The 24513-nt window shown below is 46.4% G+C and overlaps 1 protein-coding gene across 2 annotated transcripts; it reads right to left on the bottom strand.

Annotated features, from left to right (window-relative positions):
- Positions 1–9049: 9049 nt before the first annotated feature.
- Positions 9050–23676, bottom strand: LOC120052651 (cAMP-specific 3',5'-cyclic phosphodiesterase 4B-like). Of its 2 annotated transcripts, XM_038999693.1 has the most exons (8): positions 23497–23676; positions 17164–17257; positions 13130–13419; positions 12816–12980; positions 11993–12092; positions 11587–11864; positions 10680–10862; positions 9050–10579 (listed from the first exon to the last, which is right to left on the bottom strand). In XM_038999693.1, exons 1-8 carry the CDS (start codon positions 23557–23559, stop codon positions 10166–10168), a joined length of 1587 nt encoding a protein of 528 aa, XP_038855621.1. In that variant the 5' UTR covers positions 23560–23676; the 3' UTR covers positions 9050–10165. The 2 variants fall into 2 exon arrangements, with proteins under 2 accessions (XP_038855621.1, XP_038855622.1); XM_038999694.1 differs by lacking the exon at positions 17164–17257 and having other exon boundaries at positions 23497–23591.
- Positions 23677–24513: the final 837 nt, after the last annotated feature.

Consider the following 24513-nt stretch of genomic DNA (forward strand, 5'->3'; position numbering starts at 1 on the left):
TTGCCTGCACCCGCACGCCCGACTAGCATCACCACCCTGGACGGTTCCGACCTAGAATATGTGGACATCTATAAGTACCTAGGTGTCTGGCTAGACTGCAAACTCTCCTTCCAGACTCATATCAAACATCTCCAATCCAAAATCAAATCTAGAGTCGGCTTTCTATTTCGCAACAAAGCCTCCTTCACTCACGCCGCCAAACTTACCCTAGTAAAACTGACTATCCTACCGATCCTCGACTTCGGCGATGTCATCTACAAAATAGCTTCCAATACTCTACTCAGCAAACTGGATGCAGTTTATCACAGTGCCATCCGTTTTGTTACTAAAGCACCTTATACGACCCACCACTGCGACCTGTATGCCCTAGTCGGCTGGCCCTCGCTACATGTTCGTCGTCAGACCCACTGGCTCCAGGTCATCTACAAGGCTATGCTAGGTAAAGTGCCGCCTTATCTCAGTTCACTGGTCACGATGGCTACACCCACCCGTAGCACGCGCTCCAGCAGGTGTATCTCACTGATCATCCCTAAAGCCAAAACCTCATTTGGACGCCTTTCCTTCCAGTTCTCTGCTGCCTGCGACTGGAACGAATTGCAAAAATCTCTGAAGTTGGAGACTTTTATCTCCCTCAACAACTTTAAACATCTGCTATCCGAGCAGCTAACCGATCGCTGCAGCTGTACATAGTCCATCGGTATATAGCCCACCCAATTTACCTACCTCACCCCCCATACTGCTTTTATTTATTTACTTTTCTGCTCTTTTGCACACCAGTATCTCTACTTGCACATGATCATCTGATGATTTATCACTCCAGTGTTAATCTGCTAAATTGTAATTATTCGATTTATTGCCTACCTCCTCATGCCTTTTGCACACATTGTATATAGATTCTCTTTTTTTCTACCATGTTATTGACTTGTTTATTGTTTACTCCATGTGTAACTCTGTGTTGTTGTCTGTTCACACTGCTATGCTTTATCTTGGCCAGGTCGCAGTTGCAAATGAGAACTTGTTCTCAACTAGCCTACCTGGTTAAATAAAGGTGAAATAAAAAAAATAAAAAAAAAACATACAGTGTCGTGAAAAAGTATTTTCCCCCTTTCTGATTTTCTCTGTTTTTGTGTATTTTTGATACTGAATGTTAAAAGAATCTTCAACCAAAACCTAATATTAGATAAAGGGAACCTGAATTTACAAATATAAAAAAATATATACTTATTTTATTTATTTAATTTAAGTTATGTAACACTCAATTCCCCTGTGTGAAAAAACAATTCCCCCCTTACACTCAATAACTGGCTGTGCCACCTTCACCTGCAATGATAGCAACCAAATTAATTAAGGCAAGTCATCCAGGTCCTGGGGCAGCAAAGCATCCCCAAACCATCACACTACTACCACCATACTTGACCGTTGGGATGATGTTCTTGCTGTGCGATGCATTGTTTGGATTTTGCCAGGCATAATGGGACCCATGTCATCCAGAAAAGTGATACTTTTGAGGCTTAATTAAGGCTATTTCACACTTACAGGCACCATAATTTCTCCCCGTGGGCATGTAATGTTAAAACAACGCAGACTACGGAGGGTTTTGCACACATCCAAATGTTTCACAGGAACTGGACAAAGATCCAATATAAAGAGAAAGGGAGAATGTCCACTCACCGTTGTACTGCTCCCAAATGGGCCTGTGTTTTATGAACGTAATCGCACGACATGGTTCATGCTTGAAACCATAAGGCCAGGAAGGTGGATCATTCGAATAAGTTTTGTTGTCATAAAAATGTATGAAACCCAAGCAATCTTTGGTTTTTTAAACGACAGCAACAATAAATACATGTAAAATGTAATGATATCATAAAACCTCCATAATTAAAAAAAGGCACGCATTGCTGTTGAACCAGCCTTCGTTACAGTAGGCCTAAGGGAGGGCTTGGGCTTTGAACATATGAAACGGAAAACAGGCCATTTTTACAGGTTACGGATCACTTCTAAATACGAGGTTCACCGGCATTCACCAAAGGTTTCATGATGGGCATGGACATGTAGCCTACATCATGGAGGGGGTTTTATGCACATTCAAAAAGAGACCTGCATGGCTAAAATAATGTGGGCCTGCCTACAATGAATAGATGAAAAGTGAATGTCAGTTCACAGTTTTACTCCTCTCAAACTTTATATTTATATTTGTTGATTCAGATTTGTTCCCAAGTGTACTCAGGAGCCAAACCCTTTATTGACCAATTTGGACTACTTTGCGTTTGCATTGGGCAGACAAGAAAATGCCTTAATTGAGAGGTGGGGAGCCGATGCTTGGTTTTTAATCAAATACAACGAAATGTGAAAAACATTCGTTTTTTTTAGTGTTTCTAAATTTGAAGTATACAGGCACCAAAAGCACATTGGGCTACTCTTGTTCCATGTGCATATGGGCAATGTGCGTTATGGCTGGATAGGCTGCATTTCCAATGTCAAAATTCATGAGATAACCAACTGCATTACTGCTAAATTAGCCCTTTGGACATAGCCGCAGGAAGTAGAGGTGCTGAGGGTGCTGCAGCACCACCTGAAAAATACATATATATATATATAATAGAATAATATATATACACTATATATACAAAAGCATGTGGACACCTCTTCAAATCAGTGGAATTGGCTATTTCAGCCACACCCGTTGCTGATAGATGTATAAAATCGAGCACATACCCATGCGATCTCCATAGACAAATATTGGCATTAGAATGGCCTTACTGAAGAGCTCAGTGACTTTCAACTGTCATAGGATGCCACCTCTCCAACAAGTCAGTTTGTCAAATTTCTGCCCTGCTAGAGCTGCCCTGGTCCACTGTAAGTGCTATTATTGTGGAAACGTCTAGGAGCAACAACGGCTCAGCCCCGAAGTGGTAGGCCACACAAGCTCACAGAACAGGAATGCCAAGTGCTGAAGCTCGTACCGTATAAAAATCATCTGTCCTCGGTTGCAACACTCACTACCACGTTCCAAATTGCCTCTGGAAGCAACGTCAGCACAAGAACTGTAAATCGGCAGCTTCATGAAATGGGTTTCCATGACCGAGCAGCCGCACACAAGCCTAAGATCACCATGCGCAATGCCAAGCGTTGGCTGGAGTGGTGTAAAGCTTGCTGCCATTGGACTCTGGAGCAGGGGAACACATTTTCTGGAGTGATGAATCACACTTCACCATCTGGCAGTCCGACAGACTAATCTGGATTTGGCGGATGCCAGGAGAACGCTACCTGCCCGAATGCATAGTGCCAAAGTTTGGTGGAGGAGTTGTGCTGGAAATGTTTCATGTTTGTGCTTTTCTAATCACTAATTTCTGTGTTCTATTCATGTGCTTTTCTAATAACCGTTTTCTGTGTTCATGCAAGTGACTGACAGAATGAATCCTCACTATCAGTAGCTGCAATTTGGCAGTATGCCCAGACCTTTGTTTTGATAATGAAAGATATCTCAGTTTCAAGGTCTCAGCTTAGAGAGAAGAAGCATCATGAGGTATTGGTCAGTCACATCAATGAAACAAAATGGTAATGATTAATTCATGATGCTAAATCATGCAAATATAACTTGTCTGTGTATAGCCGTACATAAGACAACTGCTGGGACTGCCCCAGCAGAGCTCCTGATTGACATGTGTACTATGGTGTATTGAGTTGGTTGGGACCTCTCCACCGCACTGATAATAAAGGATGATTCATTTAAGATTGACTTTGAGTGTACCTGGTGGTAATTTCCATGACATGGTGATGAATTTCCACGACAGAGGAATATTCGTCTGGGCTGTTTTTCATGGTTCGGGCTAGGCCCCTTAGTTTCAGTGATGGGAAATCCAAACGCTACAGCATACAGTGGCATTCTAGATGATTCTGTGCTTCCAAATTTGTGGCAACAGTTTGGGGAAGGATTTTTCCTGTTTCAGCATGACAATGCCCCCATGCACAAATCAAGTTCCATACAGAAATGGTTTGTCAAGATCGGTGTGGAAGAACTTGACTGGCCTGCACAGAACCCTGACCTCAACCCCATCGAACACCTTTAGGATGAATTGGAATGCCGACTGCGAGCCAGACCTAATCGCCCAACATCAGTGCCCGACCTCACTAATGCTCTTGTGACTGAATGGAAGCAAGTCCCTGCACAATGTTCCAACATCTAGTGGAAAGCCTTCCCAGAAGAGTGGAGGCTGTAATAGCAGCAAAGAGGGGACCAACTCCATATTAATGGCCGTGATTTTGGAGTGAGATGTTCGATGAGCAGGTGCCCACATACTTTTGGTCATGTAGTGTATTTTTTAGAAGAAAACAAATTATCTCACAAAAGTAGTGCCCTGGGCCTTTAATAGTCCTGTACTAGTCCGCAGCATGTCCACCCCCAAACTACTTCCTGCGGTTATGACTTTGGATCATGTTTTTAAGGACACACCTCAAATATTTCCTACCCACCCATCGGAGTGCAAGCGAGCTGATATAAAACAGGTAACTTGCCGAACCTGGCGTTAGGGCTGGAAAATGCCAGTGTGCCAGTTTTTACATGATGAAATTGCAAACTAACTTGTGTTTGATACTAGCGCCGCCTTAACACCAGCCGAAAATAGAGCCCTGAGAGTGGAGGAAGAAGGGGATAGAGTGAAATGGCGGGGCAAAGGTTACCTCCTTCCCTGCTGCTTGAGGCGAGCGACCCCCTGACACTTCAGCTGAGGTGTCTCTCTCTCCCCACCTGTTTATGATTTTGCACATGATCCATTATGACGACCAGGTTTAATTTGGGCCTCTTACGGCTGCATTGACGTCAGAGGCCCCACGGATCACACACACACACACACACACTCGCAAGTGCGCCGCACACACACACTGTAAAAAATGAGGCTAAGTAATTTTCTGCACTCATCATCCACACACTTTTTGAGCTTGCCAGAAAGTGCCCCACAGAGAGAAATATCTGTTACTGTTTGTTTTTGGTTCATAGCCATCTGAAAGAAGGGGAGGGTAAGATACATTTTACCCCTGCTCATCAAAATGTGACTCATTACACTAGCTAGCTATTCCCAGAAGGCAATATTTGTCTTAATAATAAGGATATTTTATAGAATAGAAAATAATAGAATAGTTTATTTTTCTCAGAATTAACTTTTTTTATGGTTGTAAACTGGCTTTCTGGTAATGCGGAAGAGGATACCACCAGACTCAGCGACAGGCTGAGGAGGATTGGGCCCAGACCAGGGCCAGCCTCCTGGAGCTGGAGAGAATCAGCAGAGGTGGGTGCTCATTGCGAAAAGGCAGGAGATCGATGCCCTGGAGAAGGCCACAAGCACCGATCTGAAGGAGTTGTTCGAGGTAAAGATACTGTATGTTCCATGGTTATTTGGTGAACGACCTGTGTCTGTTGAAATCACTGCTTTGAAGTTTTGATTTAGATACACCAAAGTCATTTATTGGGTAAATAGTTCACCAAATTGTGCGGGAGCTAGTGTGTAATTTTATACTCTCTTTTAGAGAACAAGATCAAGGTCTCTCCTTCTTATAGGGTCAGTGATGACAGTTATTTTGCTGTTGAACCATAAAAAAAATGGGATGAAGCAATATGTCGTTTATTTCTTTCAGTCAAGTCTTGGTGACTATAGCTATACTTCTGTGTCCTTAAATTACAAAAAGTGTAGTAGTAACTGAATTAGATATGTTCATCTCTTGATCAGTTACATCAGAGTCATTATTTTATGAGAGAACAAGATCAAGCCATTGTCAGTTAGGAAATACCCTAGGTCATCTAGATCAGTGGTATTCAAAGTCTGGGTCGTGACCCCTAGTGGGATCGCTGGGGAGCTGCAGTGGGGTAAATTTTTCTTACAAAATATTATGATGACAGATTATTGTATGAGACAATATACAAACGTTTTCAAGAAAGATAATTAGAAAAATACTATTTTATTGAGTAAATGTATTTACAGTATTGGTTTCTTTTCATTTTGATAAGGGATTAAAAAAAGGCATGCACGCACGCACACACACACACACACACACACGCACGCACGCACGCGCACGCACACGCACACGTGCACGCACACAGAGCGAAAGTGGAGAAATCTTAGCCTGATCCTCGTCATCATTTCCTTTCCTTGTTGAAAATATCTCACATTTTCTCCCCTGGCCACTGGGGAGAGGCTAATGGTCTCTTATATCTCAATATGCTGCTGGGAATCATTCTGGGTATTTTTTGTGTTATTACACTTATTATTATATTGAATTTTTTTAAAGGGTTTCAAAATGTTTTTTGGGCTGTCCCCATAGCATAACCCTTTTTGGTTCCAGGTATAACGCTTTTGGTTTCCATGTAGAACCCTTTCTACAGAGATGGTTCTACATGGAAACAAATGGGTTCTACCAGCAACAAAAAAGGTTTATTGAAAGGGTTCTCCTATGGGGACAGCCGAAGAATCCTTTAAGGTTCTCGATAGCACCTTTTTTCCTTAAGAGTATAGATAAGTTATCACTGTAAACGTCTTCTCTCTCTGTGTGAAGAGAGAAATCTGGCCTTTTATATCAGTCTCACTGTCATCCATGTGCGTAGGTAGACTGAGTTATCAGTCTCAGTATGTCGGTGTTCTTTGAGGCCATGGTGCAGTGTAAGGGGGCAGGCAAGGCCACGGGAGAGTGAGATGAGAGAGCGAGTTGTGTTGTAAAAACACTCCTCTTTGAAGATTCACCCAAAGAGCGAGGTCAGGAGAGGTTGCAATGTGTGTGTGGGTGTGTGTGTGTGTGTGTGTACTTTAGTGCTCTGTATGTCCCTGTGTTGTCTATAAGGTCAACCAAGAGGTGCACATCACTACTTGAGGACAGGCTGAGGCTCATTAGGTAAACCCACATGTGGATCTTCTGCTTTCAAGGACTGAAACAGCCTCTCCCTGAGGCAACCTTTACCAATAAAACTCAAAAAGTCTTTGAACCATGGAATATGAAGAGAAGTCCTGACTGGTTTCCTACAGCGAGTGTGTCACTGTGGGCCTTATGTCACGTAAGGAACCAGACTGTCTGTCAGGAGGAAATGTCGCAGCATGTGCCAGCATGTGCCTGTCTCTCCAAGTTAAAACACATCTAATGTGATGACTGAGCTGCTGCTACTGCTGTGAAATAAGGACAAAGATAGATATGTCATGCTTTGTTTTTTTAATTAGAAAAAGTATTTCAGATTTTCAGATACTTGAACACAATATACAATATTATACTATACATTGTGTGAAACATTTAATATGTCCGCCTGCGACTGTAACGCAGTAGGTAGGTATTCAACAGACATATAAAAAACCCACCTCTCATGCAGATAGTGCTAAGTCTGGCTAGTCACTTGGAAACGACTCAGACCAAAAGCTTGAACATAGATTAACAATGTTATACTGATGACAAATTTGAATTTCAAAACTGCTAACAAGTTTTGGTCAGATAAAACTAGTTCACATTAGCACGCTCAATTACAAGAAGATCACATTTTTGTAACGATTCATCACACTGGTGCTCAGAGATATTGTAGCATGCCACCAATAATCCCCTTGAACTACTTTACATATAAGTAAGTGTGAGGTGTCAAGAAGAAGACACTTGGTTCTGTGTTTGTCTGTCTTTCTGTTATTTCTGTCTGCTGTCGTTGAACCAGTAGATCTGAACCCCAAATCAGCAATCTGCAATCAAAATGTTGTATACAGAGGAGTCTGGTTACTAGCCTACTACAAGCTGCTCAGAGAGTCTGATATTGATACCGAGCCAAGTGATAGACTACAGTATAAAAGCTTGTGTTCTCCACAGCTGGCTTGTAATTTTAGCTCTTCCCAGGTCTCTGTCGTTTAACATATCCCCTATGCGTTGTCAACCTACAGGTTGTGTATATGTCTCTTTAGCTGTTGCTCAGGGCACTCAAACATTTGTGTGAATATATTTACTTAGGATATAATATAGAAAAGGAAACAATATTATAATACAGGATATAAAAAGACTCCGACACAGAGCCTTGAACACGTTAAGACACCACCACTTCCAGGTAATGCAAGTGCATATAAATTTAAATAGATTTACACTGACTGAAACAGTATTCTTATGTACAGCTGAAAGTAATAAATACACTGTTATAAACAGCAAAGGACCAACTTGAGCTCTAGTGACAAACAGGAATAGGAGTGTGGAGTCAGGTCAGGCCAGATGGCAAAGGCTAGACGGACGCACACGCACTCACTCTCACAAACACACTTTCTGACACTCGTACACACACACACACACACACACTCATTGACACACACGATTGCCATGTAAGTCTGCTGGAGTGAGGGTATAGTCAATAAGGCAGTTGAAGTACCTTTGAGTATGTCAGTAAACCTAAGGGAACAATGGAGGATTGGTGATATCTGAAAACTAGTCATGGAGACCTATAAGGGAAGATCTACCTAGCAGATTTTCAGGCGTGGATGGTTTTAATGCTGACCCAAAGATACAGTGAATTACACTGTCCGGGGGCTTTTTGGTTTGGTATCTCTGTCACGTAATCTCTAGATACCCTTCTGTGGGGTTATCATCCTCTTGTTCTCAAAATAAGCATTTTTAACCGCTGCTTTTGTTTTTGCAGCAGACACTCTACAGTTTGTTAAGTGCCAAATCTATTCTAAAGATTACATCTAACGGATCAAATCCCGATAAACTCCCCGGGCCGGCCAGGAAATATGATACAGTTAGCGGGAAGGGAAGAGAAAAAAAAGAATGGTTTCGATTGACGTCAATGGGCAGACGCAGCACCTCCTTCTGTTATTCCCTTTTTTGGTGGAGGAAGAAATAGCTGACCTGATTGTTTTAGGGGTCAGATTCACAGAGCCAGGGGTTTGTAAAAAAACAAACATGTGAATAATAACACAGCTAACCAAGGTGTGACTGGGCTTCTACACAGGCAGCCGCCTAGCCACCTTTCATCATCTGGTCGGGTCCTAAATCTACAGTGCCGGGGGGGGGGGGGGGGGGGGGGGGGTTAGGGTTAGGGTTAGGGGGGGGGGGGGGGGGGGGGGGGGGTATTTTGTTGATTTGTTACAGCATCAGAACCAGTTGGGTTCTGGAATCATTTGGTCGAATAGGATTAATACACAAGAGCAGGATACCTTGAGATGGAGCTAGAAATATCCTTCTAACTTGAAGTCTGAGTATTATCAGGATTTGAGCCATGAGGGTAGTGGGGGGTGGGGGGGGGGGGTCATTCAAGGAGAATGAGGGGAAGCAGGTTAGATGGGGAGAAATGGGTCTAATTGTTTTTTTTTTAGTTATAGTGATCTATCTGCCTACCGTTAATCTACAGTGAGGTCAGACACATGAAGCAACAATGTAACATGTAACATGAATCATGATTTCCATAGAGAAGCATATATGTTGTGCTCGGATTGAAATGGTATCTTATTATGAGATGTCTTGTTTTAAGTATTTGATGAGTTTGTCCAAGAATTGTTTGTCTAAGTTAGTTTGATTTCTTCTATTGCCCAATACTAGTAAGGAAGACTGTTCTCTTTGTCTGAGATATAAAAAGAATTTTGCTCTTGAGCTTTCGGGTAACTCTTTAGAAAAAAAAAAAAAAAACACGTACATACTAAAGTGTGTTCAATAAATAAAAAAAAGGATTAAAAAGACAATAGTAAAAAAGGCACAGAAAAGTATTTTGACAAATGGTACAGGAAAAAAGTAAACAGTTTTCTCGCTCTATACAAACACACGTCCATCAGTCAGTAGTTTAAATGCTACCTCTTGACATCCCATTTTCGTAAAAAAGTCACAAGGTACAAAACTTCTCTCAGTAGTAGTGTCAACATTTCAGATGCCAGTCTGGATGGAAAAACAACCGTTTCCCAGATTGGCCCAAGTCCTTCATTTCCTCGAGGCCTGTCCGTTCCGTCAGGTCCAAAATGTTTGCAGCATTTTTCCTGAGAACTTTGTAGCCGCCCCACTGAAACTGTCCCTCTGTCGCCGGCTCCTAACGCAAGTGCAAGGATAGGGTGGGGTTAAACTGACACCCCATCCGGGCTCAAACTAAGCCCATCGTGGGCTTGTTAAAATGCACAGCTGCAGGATTTCTCCTGTTTAAAACATGAAACCAACCACCTTCGCGGTGCAGCAGAGCCCATTATGTGTCTGTGGGTGATGCATCGTGGGTAATGATCTCTATGGACGACGTGGGCTCCATGGATTCCTCGGGGTCCTGACAGTCCGAGTAGTCTACCGGAGACCGAGACGCCTCCCCCAGACTATCCTCTTCCTCCTCCTCATCCCCCTGGCTCTGTTCATCTTTCTCTGTACCCTCAGAGTCCTCTTCCTCCAGGGTGAGTTCAAACTGGAACTTGTCTCCCCCCTGACCCCCTTCGCCTCCCTCCTGATCCCCCTGCTCTGTGGCCCAAGGAGGAGAGGGGCTCTGGGGGATCATGCTCTGGTACCAGTTCCTGTTGTCCTCCAGAGTGTCCAGGATGTCCTGGGCGTCAGGGTGAACCAGGTCAGCCCAAGTCTCCCACAGAGGGTGGACAATGTAATCTATGAAGCCCACCTGGAGAGAGGAGAGGGGACAAAGGGGTGAGTCAGGAGTCAGTGAGTGTATATGCTTGAATGCTATGTGTGTGTGTGTGTATCTGTGTCTAATATCATACCTGGCTTTTCTCTACTGAAGCGGTGTGTTTGTCACACATAGGGCTGATCTCCATGCCTCTCTCCCTCTCTCTGTCTCCCTGGTGAAAGAACTCATCCATGATGCGGTCGGTCCACTGACGGTAGAGCTCCAGAGACTTGGTAGGGTTACTCAGATCTGCACAGTGGACCATGTTCCTCAGAACCTGATGGAGAGACGGATGAAGAGAAGAACTGTTAGAGAGGGAGAAGTAGGAGGGAGTGATATGGAGTGATAGGGGAGAAAGAGAGGTGAAGAAAGATTGAGGCAATGAACAGGGTTGGAGAGAGGGAGGAGGTAGATGAAGATGAAGTGAAGAAGCAGAGGTCATCCCAGTGGGAGGCTATCTTTAAAAAAAAAATTCTCCCCAATTTCATGGTATCCAATTGGTAGTTACAGTCTTGTCTCATCTCTGCAACTCTCGTACGGACTCGGGAGAGGCGAAGGTCGAGAACCGTGCGTCCTCCGAAACACAACCCAGCCAAGCCGCACTGCTTCTTGACACGCCCCCTTAACCCGGAAGCCAGCCGCACCAATGTGTCGGAGGAAACACCGTACACCGACCTTTTCAGTGTACATTGAGCCCGGCCCACCACAGAAGTCACTAGTGCGCAATGGGACAAGAACATCCCTGCTGTCCAAACCCTCCCTTAATTGGCACAGTGTCGTCCGGGTTATGCGCCGCCCCATGGGTCTGGACTTGAACCAGGATCTGTAGTGGCACAGCTAGCACTATGATGCAGTGCCTTAGACCACTGTGCCACTCGGGAGGCCAGTGGGAGGCTACCTTAATGTTTCTGTGAGTCCACTAATTAGAGCTATTACAATACAAATAGGGAGAGGAGAAGGGTCTCAAAGAGACAGAACGACGATGACGAAGATAAACCTACCTGTATTCTGTCTGTGTAGTTGTCCAGCAGCAGGACCCCAGAGCTGGTCACCTTCTTGGTCTCCACCATGGTCTTCAGGTCAGCTAACAGACTCATGTGCTTGGACATGTCAGTGGCCAGGACCATGTCGATGACCATCTTCCTCAGACTCTGCCTCTGCTTCTTGGTCAGGTTCTGGAAGATGTCACAGTTGTCCTCCTGGAGCAGCTTGAAGCCCACGGCCAGGTGGTGGTTCTCTAAGACAGACTCATCGTTGTACATCAGGGCCAGCTCAGAGTCTGGGGAAGATAAAGGAGAGTGAGTCACTTGGTCAACACTACATTGATGAATATGGATATAGCTATACATTATCTATATATTATTCCCAGTAGAAGTACGCAGTAACAGGTGTAGGAGAGAGACCCACTGGTATTGATTAGGAACTGGTTGGACACCCCCGGGTGGTCGACATCATGGATGGCTGCAGCAAAGATGGCCGCCAAGATCTCCAGATCGCTGAAGACCGCCTGTGTGAAAGAGAGAGAGCGAAAAACTCAAAACAACAGCCACAGAGAACAGCTCATCTCAGTGCAGCCCACTCTCATTGATTCCCATGGCTCGGTGTGCGCTATCGCTAACAGCCAACGTCGCGAAAAACACTGTGCGGGCCAACATTAGCGAGATGGCTAGTTTATGTTAACCTCGTTTCTGTCTCTCTATAGGCACTCAGCCACCATAAACATGATGGATGGAGGGATGGGGTGAGTGTATAAAAAGAAGAGAGCGGCTTGTGACGCGTTGAGGGCTGGGTCATGCTGTTAGACTGCGTCATGGATGAGGTTCCACTGTATTTATAGAACAACGGAGGGAAAGGAGCTGTGAGAACGAACAGATTGTGTGGCGGGAAGGAGAGAGAGAGTGAGGTAGGGTGGGGGGGGGGGGGGGGGGGCAAGGAGAGAGGGAGAAAATGAGGAAAAGGAATGGTTTATGTCTAGAGGTTGAGGGAAGATGACTTTGGGAGCATGCTCGGGAAGGTGTTCAAGTTTGAACTTAAAAACCCGGGGAAGATTTACAATAGGACTCGTAGGTTGGGGCGAGAGTACGGCGAGCGCACACTAAGGCGGTGTTCAATGAGCTCAGATGGGTGTGGGATTGGGGTGAGTTGGTGAAGCAACGGCAGGGTGTGGGTCTCTGATTTTGTTCCCGAGGGATGTGTCGACGTAAGCAAGAGCCTAGCATCGTTGGCTTACGTCGAGGGCAGGGGTTGAGAGCAGGATGTGTGTGGACTGGGCCACGTCTGCCGCGTGGAGGCTGTTGTGGTAGGCCACGTCTCCATGGTAGTGGTCCTCCAGGGTCATCATGTACGCCACAAACGTCTCCGTCGGGATCTTAAACGTCTTCAGCAGGTCTCTCTCCTACAGGGGACACGAGGATATGAGTCAGTACTGTTTTCGGTACAAAACGTACAGCTGTAACATATTGTGTGTGTGCGTGTGCGCGCCTGGCATGCATATGTGTGCATGTGGGTGTGTGTGCGCATGTGTAGGAGCCAGTTATAACGTACCTGGAAGATGGCGTACATGATACAGGTGAGCGGTCTATGTTCGGAGTACTCGGACACGGTAAAGATGTTCAACCCCCACTTATTCAGATCCTCCAGTTCCTTGGAGAGCATGTCCTCCTTGTCCGTCTTGACCCCGAAACGTGAGATGGAGGAGCTGGAGAGGGAGGGTCCGTGAGAGACCTTCTTCACTCCACTGATCTGAGTCATCATCAGCTGCTGCTTCTTCTTCTTCTCCCGGCCGGCCTTCTCCTTGGGCGTCACCGACGGCATGTCCATGTCGTTCTGTTTGTCTGGAGAGAAGAGAGCGAGAGAACAGGGGGGGGGGGGGGGGGGGGGGTTAGGACACTCCGTGTCATTCTGTACGTGTTTGTGCGTGTGCACAGAGAGACGGACGAAAAGGGAGTGAGATGACCCGTTCACTTTCACTTCCCCGTCAGAGAACATTCGGTTTAGTGAGGTCATTGCAATGAACTCTGACTGCGCTGCTGTGTAGACTGCCTGTGAACCGGGTCCCAGGTGCACTGGTCTGGATGCACCTGCACAGGCTAAAAGGAAAGAATAGACTCATTCATCCATCTCGTTCTCCTTCCTCCCTCACCCTCTGGATCTCCTGCTACGTCCCCTCTGTAACGCATTCTCTCTGTAGTCCTTTCTCTCCCCTGTTCGGCTCCTGCTCCCTTGACTCAAAAGGTCATACGTTGATAATACCACAGAGACAATCCCATTGAGAAGCAAAGGGGTAAAGAAGGTACAGAATGTTCCACATGCACATCTCCCAGAGGTGTTTTACATCTCTAAGGCAAGGGAGGGGGTGCTGTGCCCGCTCCCACCTAGTGGTCTTAACCCCACATGTATGAGATATCACAAGATCTAGTGGTGTGGTATATAGCTCTTTACTCTACAGTATACGCCCACTCCTCTGCAGTCAACCCTCTCATAGCTGAACTATCCTGCCTCCCTCCGCTGAGAGTTATTCAATTACCACTGCTGTAATTCAAATAATCACTGTCACTCTACCCCCCCTCCACCCTCTCTCTCTCCACCCTCTCTCTCTCCACCCTCTCTCACGCTCTCCTTCAGTCATTATAGAGAATGGGCGATTAGGCATGCTGTAACGTGACGCGTGGGAAACAGGGGAAAAGCAATACACTGGTCCTGTAATTCATTATCACCATCATTATCACCAGTGAAGCGATGTCTACTAGCTGCTCAGACACGCCACTGAGCCCACTCTCCTATTCCCATACACACAGAATGGACCAGAACTCTGTGAATAGAAGGGGAAGTAGGTTGTGGTCATAGACATAGAATGTCGTTCTATTTTTCAATGGGTTTTATATGGACCCTCACATAATAGCCTGTCTGTCTGTGTGTCTGTGTGTCTGTGTGTCTGTGTGTCTGTGTGTCTGTGTGTCTGTGTGTCTGTGTGTCTGTGTGTCTGTGTGTCTGTCTGTCTGTCTGTCTGTCTGTCTGTCTGTCTGTCTGTCTGTCTGTCGGAAGTGGTTTATCTAATTCACCGTTTTCAATGCAGGTGGAGTGTTGACATGACCTCTTTCCCCTGAGGCCCAGACTAGACTGTCACGTCTCTCTCTCCCATCTCTCGCTCCCCCTCTCTCTCTTTCTCACACATTTATTCTTCTGAAATGCTGAATCCCCTCCAGCCCGTTCCATATTATGCTCCCATTGAATGTCAGATGCCAGAGCGAGAGAGAGAAAGATCAAGAGAGAGAGAGAGAGAGCATGTGTGTGGGTGGATTTGGGCTTTTAAATCCCCTTAATGAGTTCTGCCTGGCTGTTGCCGTGGTAGCGAGCTGGACAGAGCCCTGTCCGTCAGGTTGTTACGGGATGAGTGGAGTGGACAGCTGTGGAGGAGAGGAGCCAGTGCACGTGAATGGCCCTACCGCACACACCATCATCTCCAACCCACAATCCCTCAGGGATGAGCTGCCCAATATGATGCACTCACTTAAAGGGATCGACCAGAGGATTAACAAGGCGTCCCAGGAAAACTTTACAATATGAACGACAACATGGGTGGAACATGATGTCTGTGTGTGTTGTAGAGAGGGAGACTTGAATAAGGCGGCCATAAATGTCAACCATTTTATCCCCTTGCCTTTGTTTTTTCTATATATATATTTTTTATGACCCCCTTTTTCTCCCCAATTTCGTGGTATCCAATTGGTAGTTACAGTCTTGTCTCATCGCTGCGACTCTAGTACGGACTCGGGAGAGGCGAAGGTCGAGAGCCGTGCCTCTCGAAACACAAGCCGCACTGCTTCTTGACACAATGCCCACTTAACCCGGAAGCCAGCCGCGATGGGACAAGGACATCCCTGCCGGCCAAACCCTCCCCTAACCTGGACGACCCTGGGCCAACTGTGCGCCGCCCCACGGGTATCCCAGTCCTGGCCGGCTGCGACAGAGCCTGGACTCGAACCCAGAATCTCTAGTGGCACAGCTAGCTAGCACTGCGATGCAGTGCCTTAGACCACTGCGCCACTCGGGAGGCCCTGCCTTCGTCTTCTAAAGAAACAATGAACTGTAACATAATTATACATATCATCCCAGTCAGTGGTGAGCTCAGGACAAACTACCAGTTGTATGTCTCCCAGTGCTTTCCTCTGCTTCTCTTTCCCATATTAACATGGAGCCAACCACCTCCAGCTCTAACCCACTCCTACAGCTCCATCCCACAGGGAACTATGGAGCGGTAGAAAGGTAGAAACTCCCATCGGTGTCTGATCTACGCACTAACTTCCTCAGGCATGAAGAGATGGAGGGAGCGAGGGAGGATGGGGGCAAAGAAAGCGAGAGACACATTAACATGGGGATGAGTCACTGAATGGGCTGCTCAGTTTTCATGAGGGGGTTCCACCGTGCCCCCGCCGCTACTGCGGAACACCGGTCCCTCCATCTCTCCCCATTTCCCCCCCTCCCAATCTCTCCCCCATCTTCTATAGCTCAGACGCTGCAGTGGGAGAATCCATCCACTTTCGACTAGATAGGACTGGATTCGGATGGCGGCGCATCACACATGGTACAGGACATACGCAGATAGATAGCACGCCACGGACGACCGTATTGTCCTTTCTCTTCAATCACACTGTGTCCCAAAAGGCACCCTATTCCGTATGTAGCGCACTATATAATGAACAGGGTGCATTTTGGGAGGCATCCACAGAGTCACGACTGGTCTCTCTCTCTCTCTCTCTCTCTCTCTCTCTCTCTCTCTCTCTCTCTCTCTCTCTCTCTCTCTCTCTCTCTCTCTCTCTCTCTCTCTCTCTCTCTCTCTCTCTCTCTCTCTCTCTCTCTCTCTCTCTCTCTCTCTCTCTCTCTCTCTCTCTCTCTCTCTCTCTCTCTCTCTCTCTCTCTCTCTCTCTCTCTCTCTCTCTCTCTCTCTCTCTCTCTCCTCTGATGTTGCCTAGAAATCTCAGCTGTCAATCAACCAGCAGCAGAGGCACCTCACTATGAAGTGCGTCGCCAGCGAACCATCTCAAAGCTTCGAGCTTTTCCTCTCTGATTTAGTTTGAATAGGCATTTAGAGTGACGGGACGTGTCATAAACATATCAACCAGAGTCGATGCAGTGTTTTACAGTATACGCCAGCAACAAGCAGACAGCCAGCCACAGCCAGACTCAGACAAAATGGAGGGAGAACCCCACAGACACACTGCGGTATACTGCACACATATATGCATTTGTGTGGGTGTATTAAAATGTGTTTTAAGAAGTCTGTAAGAAGTGGGTGGGAACAATCAGGCATCAAAAGCAAATAAATTTACCTAATGCAGGGTTTCCTAAACTTGGTCCTCGGGACCCCAAGTGGTGCACGTTTTGGTTTTTGCCCTGGCACTACACAGCTGATTCAAATCATCAACTAATCATCAAGCTTTGATCATTTGAATCAGCTGTGTAGTGTTAGGGCAACAACCAAAATGTGCAGCCCTTGGGGTCCCCAGGACCGAGTGTGTGAAACGCTGACCAAATGAGTGTGTGTGTGTGTATATATGTGTTTGTGATCAGGGCTTTACCTAGGAAGGTGTTGGAGATGAACTCGGACACCTGGTTGCCGGAGCGACTCATCTCTGATAGGTGTGTCAGCTCCCGATTCAACATTCTCTTGAACTGGGAAGAAAAGAGGGGGAAAAGGTCAGGATCCTGGAAACTACTGGAAAACCTGGAAGAAATGATGGCGCTGGAAGATTCCATGGAAAAAAACATGGTCACTGGTGATTACTGTATGCTCAGTCAGGCTTTATACAAACATTAAACAAAATCTCGAAACAAATCTCGAGACGTTACACAGAATCAGCACAAAAGGGAGTTGGAAAATAACAATTTGACTGTTTTCATATAACAACTCAAACCCCTTGAGCATCATATTATACAGTGCAGATTCATCTGGTTTCACGTTCATGGTTTATGGTTCATATTGCAAGGGGAAATTCTGCAAATCTGCAATGTATAAAACCCTGTATTATTATACAGCCTATGAGGAAAACCGTGCATATGACACAGGATCTGCATGGGAATGTGGGGAAGCACCACCACTGCAGCAGCATCTGCCTGTGTGTGTTTTTCAGAAAGAGAAAGAGAGAGAGATCCCTATCCACAGCAACACTATTCTGTTCTGAAGAGCTGCAGGCAAGATGGAGACTCAGCTCAGCTAGATAACACCAGTTCTGTTCTATCAGATCGCACGGCCATCACACTGGATAGAACACGACCACAACCCAACCACACAGCTCTAGAACACAGAGACCACCAAAATACTATTACAGCTCAAACACCAAAACACAGTGTAATGTCATGTTATCCCAAGCAGCAATGTGAGCTAATGGCACAAAACACACCTTAATGTAACCCCAAGACACAGACAACAGGTAGTTCACTTCAGGCATTTTGGAACCCGTTTTCCCCTCCCTACAGGACAGAGAGCCAGCAGCAGCAACGGCCGTAGCAGTACTGTAATCCACCGCGGTAAAATAGAGCGAGGCAGATGAACGGGATTCCTTTAGTGCTCAAAAAAAAAAAATCCCCCTCTTCTCTCCTCTTCTCTGCTCCCTTGGTGTTGTGGCTCAACGGCTAATAGAACAGCTCGATAAAGATGACTGGTCGCGCTCTCTCTCAGCAGACGTCTCAGTGAGGGTCTCCATGTCTAGGTAAGAAGAGAGGGGAGCAGGCTAGGTGTTGTAGCCAGGGTAAGGAGCTCCGTCTTGGGCTAGGAGATCCACAGAGCTGGGCGGCAGCTGGAGCGATGGAGTTATGAGCTAGATCTGAGCTAGGGGGGGCGGTTCTGAGCACTGCTGAAAAATAGACAAGGGGAGGAGGGAAGAAACACTGTGATGGAGAGAGGACTAGGAGAGGAAAAAAACGAAAAGCACTACGATGCTCATCTGACTGGAGGGGGGGGGGGGGTTCCTCTGCTGTATTCATCTAACTCCACTGCTCTCTCACTGCTGCAGCTCCCTCCCTCCATTTCTCTCTCTCGGTCCCCCCCCCCCCCCCCCCCCCCCTTTCTCTGTCTCTTCCCCCCCTGCTTTTAGTCTACCATCCCCAGCAACATGCTGCACACAGCACACATGATTTGACAGAAAGCGGAGCAAAGCAGAGCGGAGGGGGGGAGCCCCCAGCAGCACAGCCCGGCAGTGGGGAGGGGTGGGAATGGGAGCCAGGGATACAGGATACAGGAGCTCTCTTCTCCTCTATCCTCCTCTCCTCTCTTCCCCCTCCTCTCCTCTGCAGCCCTGCCACTGCAGATAACCCACTTCCCTCCTCCCTGACATAAGCAAGGATGAGGAAAGCCTCTCTTTCTTATCTGTCTGCCAGAGGACCACAGACTAGTGCTGCCATTCAGCCATTTTTAAAACAGTATTTGAGGGAGGCATGGGGGACGCATGTATAAATGTACCTTACGCAGTAGTGGGGGAAATGAGAAGGAAGGGCACATTTTCTCTCTTTCTATTGCCTGCCATGTGTCAGCAGGACCACAGTGGCTGTTCATTATCCACAGCCCATAATAACATTAGAGGTTGTCAGGGTATCCGTGGCAGGCTATTTTTACACAACCGTGGAGCGAGAGAAAAGCGAGAGAAAACACCAAAGAGAGAGAATGGTAGATAATTGCATCCTTCACCAATTTGGGTTGACATCAGATCAGCCCCCAACTCTCTCTCTCTCTCTCGCTCGCTCTCTCCCTCTTTCCTCCACTCTTTCTGTGTACGCCAATTACCAGAATATCCCAACGCCATGGCAACAGTGTCATGTGACCAGCGAGAGTGGTGCGGCTGGCTGGCTGGTGGCTGTTTCAGCGAGAGGTTTCCCCCTCCGAACACCAGCGAGGCAGCCCAGCCGTCACGAGGACACACCAGTGGTTCAACTGCTGAGTGAAAAGCACTAGTTCCTCCCCTCTTTCATTCCACCTCTCCCTCACTCTCAGCCACTTACATGTCAATTTCTCTCCCTGCTGCCACTTCCCAACAGTGTCATTCATCTTGGTGTCTCGCCTCTCTCTCTCTCTCTCTCTTACGATCAATGGGGTTGGCTGCCCTTGGAGGAGCAGATGTAAACAAACAAACAGACGGGCAAAGGCCGGAGGCCATCCGCCAAAAAAGAGCCGTCAGCTATCATTTCAACCGACTGTGTAATTGGGACGCTTGTCATTTGAAATGGAACCAGGCCTATTCAGGAGACTTCAATATAGTTTCAGTTTTCTTTCCTCCTCGGGCAAGGTTTCTCAATGCTTGTTGTGAAACAATCCCCCAGTACGGCGCGAGGATTATCCACGATTGTGAAACTGAGTGTTCTCATGTAAGCGCTCGTCTGTAGGCAACGGCAAGCAAAACTTTCCCAGGAGTCTCCGACCGAGCGGAATACTGCGTTGGGAATGACGAGGCGAGAGATCAAAGCGTCCAGATGATCCTCCCGTGGCAGAGACGGGCGAACCAGAGAAAGGGAGGAGGGTGGCGGAAAGGAAAAAATAAAAATGAGAAGAAGCCCTCGTTATATAATACACTGCATAAGGCATAGCATGAGGACGATAACAGCGGGGGATGTCTCTGCGAGGTGGTGGAGAAAGGAACAACCACAGCTAAAACGACGACACTGCCGTCTCCGCTCATCAGGACTCAACAACAGCTCTGCTGAACACACAGCACAGCATGTGTCACATCCCTGTACCATACACACACCCCAGCCCATATACACACCCTAGCCCATATACACACCCTAGCCCATATACACACCCTAGCCCATAAACACACCCCAGCCCATACAGCCCTCAGTGTGCTGCATCCCTACTGCATCTCTCCCCCTCCTCCCCTCTCTCTCAGTGTTGATCTGTTTAGGTATCCCCCACCCAAGGTTGTCTCTATGAATCTCTATGAGCTGACTGTAAATGAGAATGATGTTAATATTTGATGAGCTGAGTGTTGATGCTTCATTCAGATATGCTGTGGCCTGACACAGAAGCTCACCGTGAGAGAATGGGCTCAGAGAGGTCTGTCGGAAGCTCTCTCTCTCTCTCTCTCTCTACTCTAATCTTCGGTCTCTCACCCCCTGCCTCCCTCCCCTCTAGCCGCAGGGGGTGGGGGAGATCCAGCAGGGAGCTGCTGTGTTTCCCAGAAGCCTTTGCAGCAGAGCCAGTATAGAACTGAATGGTGATGGCATTTCGTTGTGAAAAAAGTCCCTCCATTCAGATTTGATCCTATAGGACAGGACACAGTGGAGAGCAGTCAGGCATACAGACAGGCAGGCATACAATCAAGCAAACAGACACACAGACACACAGACACACAGACACACAGACAGACAGACAGACAGAGACAGACAGACAGACACACAGACACACAGACACACAGACAGACAGGCAGGCAGACAGACAGACAGACAGAAAGACAGGAAGACAGGAAGACTGGCAGATAGCGATGTACAGGACAGTGCATGTCTTGTGGCATCTTTTGAAATTACTTGAGTTTATAACACCACTGATGGCCACAGAGGATCTCCAAACTCAAACTCAAAATGTAATTAATGTCCTCTTTCCGCCACTAGTGGACACTGTGTCCTCATATTGTCAGCTGAACAGACTAACAGTCAGTCTACTGCTTAACTCCTGACGGACTTCTCAGCTAAGGTAACATTGTTGAATTTAACACTACTTCCATAGAAGTGAAAATATGACTCTTGCTCAAGATGGGGAAATTGTAGAGTAAAATAGCACGGTTTTATCAAACGTTATGCAATAATATGATTTTAGCGCACACAACTTCAGTGCCAGGTAATCGTATTAAGTTGCGCTTGATTCCCCGGCCTTGGCAAACATATGGCGCACGGGGATTACACAGTGGTTATGATGGGGTAACATAGACAGTGACATATGTTTCCTCAGGGATGAGCGCAGTAAGTTTAGAGACCAACCCCACAGAGCCTGAATCCACACTACCTCTCACTTCCTCTGACGACTCACAACCGACTGGCTCTGGCTGCGATGGCAACGTGTGTCTGTTTGTGTGTGTGCGTAAGCGTGTCTGCATGTGTGCACATAGGCATGCCATCATTAGCCCACAAATAAGATCATCTGAGGCATTGAGGAACTGCATGATACAAGAGAAAGGGGAAAATAGATGATTAAAGAGAAAAAGAGAGGCGGAACAAATAAAGAAGCGATAAGGCATATTACTCAAATCTGACACAGTGTTGAATGTCCCGTCAGTGCAGGCTGTCAGAGAGCTCCGGGTGGTTCTCACTTGTGTTTAGCAGCCCTATCACAACCTACAGAGAGATCAGTTCGATACACTGCACTAACCCACTCATCATGTCCTTTAGACGTAGGAGTTCAACACCTCCTCACCGTATTCAATCGCAGATGTCAACTCTTTCACAAATCTGCCAAGAAACCACCTCACGGCTCACGGGGCATTGGCAGGTGGTATTAGCAAGAAATGGAAACACCACGTATCGGGCAGGCCACTTTCCTCGTTAACTCAACAACAGTTCAAACTGTTGTACCCAATCAGAACCCAAAATAGAAGCTTGTCATACTTCAATTTTTGTATACAAAGTATTTTATTTATCTGTTATTTTACCAGGTAAGTTGACTGAGAACACGTTCTAATTTACAGCAAAGACCTGGGAAATAGTTACAGGGGAGAGGAGAATGAGCCAATTGTAAACTGGGGATTATCAGGTGACCGTGATGGTTTGAGGGCCAGATTGGGAATTTAGCCAGGACACGGGGTTAACACCCCTACTCTTACGATGAGTGCCATGGGATATTTAATGACCTCAGAGAGTCAGGACACCCGTTTAACATCCCATCCAAAAGAAGGCACCCTACACAGGGCAGTGTCCCCAATCCCTGCCCTGGGGCATTGGGATATTTTTTAGACCAGAGGAAAGAGTGCCTCCTACTGGCCCGCCAACACCACTTCCAGCAGCATCTGGTCTCCCAGGGACTGACCAGGACCAACCCTCCTTAGCTTCAGAAGCAAGCCAGCAGTGATATGCAGGGTGGTATGCTGCTGGCTTAAAGTAAATGCAAGCAAACACTGTATAGCCTCAAAACATAGTTCAAACTACCATTTTGATATCATGGATGATCAGTGATTGGTAGCATCACTCTTGCTTTGAATTATTTGAGAGTGGTTACATTTCTCCACGACCATCCCTAATCTTTTTTTTTTTTACCTAAACAAAGGTGGGGTGACGGCTTTGTTATTCTATCAATTAAGGAATTCAGATTTAAATATATTCCATGAACATGTAAAAGCTCAAGTAAACTTGAAGCATCTCCAGCAAACAGCTGTCTCACAACTCTCAAAAGGTCTCAAAAAGTCTACGTTCATATTTTACTGATAAAAATGTATCAGTGAACCCCGAAAGCCATAGCACAGAAACTCAACTGACGGACCCACAAAGACTCTATCTGCAGGGCACTGGCAGCCCAATTCAGACAAAGCATCCACGACTGCAGCTTTGACCAGTGGTGCGCTCTGCTGTAGTCAGTCCAGTCAAGACAAAGGACCAGCATTACATCCATTTATATTGGTGTACTTCTCAAAATCTTACCAAATAGCCCAAGTGTACACAAACTATAATTATAAAGACTTGCAGGCAGAGAAATAACTTTCCCCAAGACTTGGTTAAAAGCAGCATAAAATAAAACTCAACTCGGTATAGGCCTACCTACAGCACTGGCAAAACCCCAAAGCAACTGTATATGATGCGAAAAATGAACTTAATTCTTCAGTATGAATACGCTAATAGATTTCCACCCCAAAATAGATCATAAAAGTGCATTTAAAAGTTTCAAAATAGGAAAAAGCTTCAACAAGTAATCAATTCCAAAATAATTTGAACTTTACCTTTCTCCAGCCGTTAAGTTTCCCTAACTTTCGCTCTTTCTTTTCCAGGCAGCAGGCTCCCATCTTGTGTGTATGAGCAGCTTGGTTGGGTTAAGTCCCGCAGAGTGCCGGGGCTCGCGGAAGCAGCGTCTGTATGTACTGAAACTGTGAGTAAGGGCCAAGCCTCAGACTCTGACGTGGGGAGGGTGAGGAAACGCGATAGCTCTACTGACTCACTTTGAGTTGGGTGCTCGGACTTGCCTTACCCTATCGCGAGGGAGCTGGTGTGTGTGGGTGCGTGTGTGACTTCTGCTCAACGCACACACACACCCTCTCGGGTAGTTCTGCCTCTCTCCCCCTGACAGTCTACTGCCTGTTCTCTAACCCAGAGTTGCAGCAGCCAGCATCAGGGTAACATTGTTTACACTGTCAGTAACACTGCTAACAATATCATGATCATTCTGATATTCCTGTTGTCAGTCCAAACAGTGCGTTTCCTTGAAAAGCAGATAAAAAAGGATAACCTACCTCTCCTGATTTGACCTGTTGAAACTAATAGAGGTGAGAGTTTGAAACCCTGACTCGGGGGAAAAAGGAACAGGCAAACGTCAAATTGTTCTTGACTCCTACACGGAAGATGCAAGTCTGAGCAAGACAACAACACTTACAGGCAATCCGATACAGTCATAGAGCCAGACAGACAGACACGGACAAAGCTCGATGCACTTTACCTTGGGTGTTTTACCGGAATCAGTCGAAATGTCACAACTGAAGACTTTCACCGCCCTTTACTTAGGTTTCAAATGCTGTCAGATCTTCAAGAATGTTGTCTCCGACGTCATCTGAAACCGTATTCTCAGACACATTTTGTATTCTCTTCATGACAGTGAATGCAGCTGGCATCGTGCTCAATGCTACTCTGTGATAGTTGTCTACGTTAAAGAAAAATACACTTCAGTGTACAGTACAAGCAAGGCAAAGGAGACGGTCTTGTCAAGTGTCTCGACCACGCGCAAAGACTGTTCAATGGGGTCAGTG

Source organism: Salvelinus namaycush, chromosome 8 (genome assembly GCF_016432855.1).
Source record: "Salvelinus namaycush isolate Seneca chromosome 8, SaNama_1.0, whole genome shotgun sequence".
NCBI classification, from domain to species: Eukaryota; Metazoa; Chordata; class Actinopteri; order Salmoniformes; family Salmonidae; genus Salvelinus; species Salvelinus namaycush.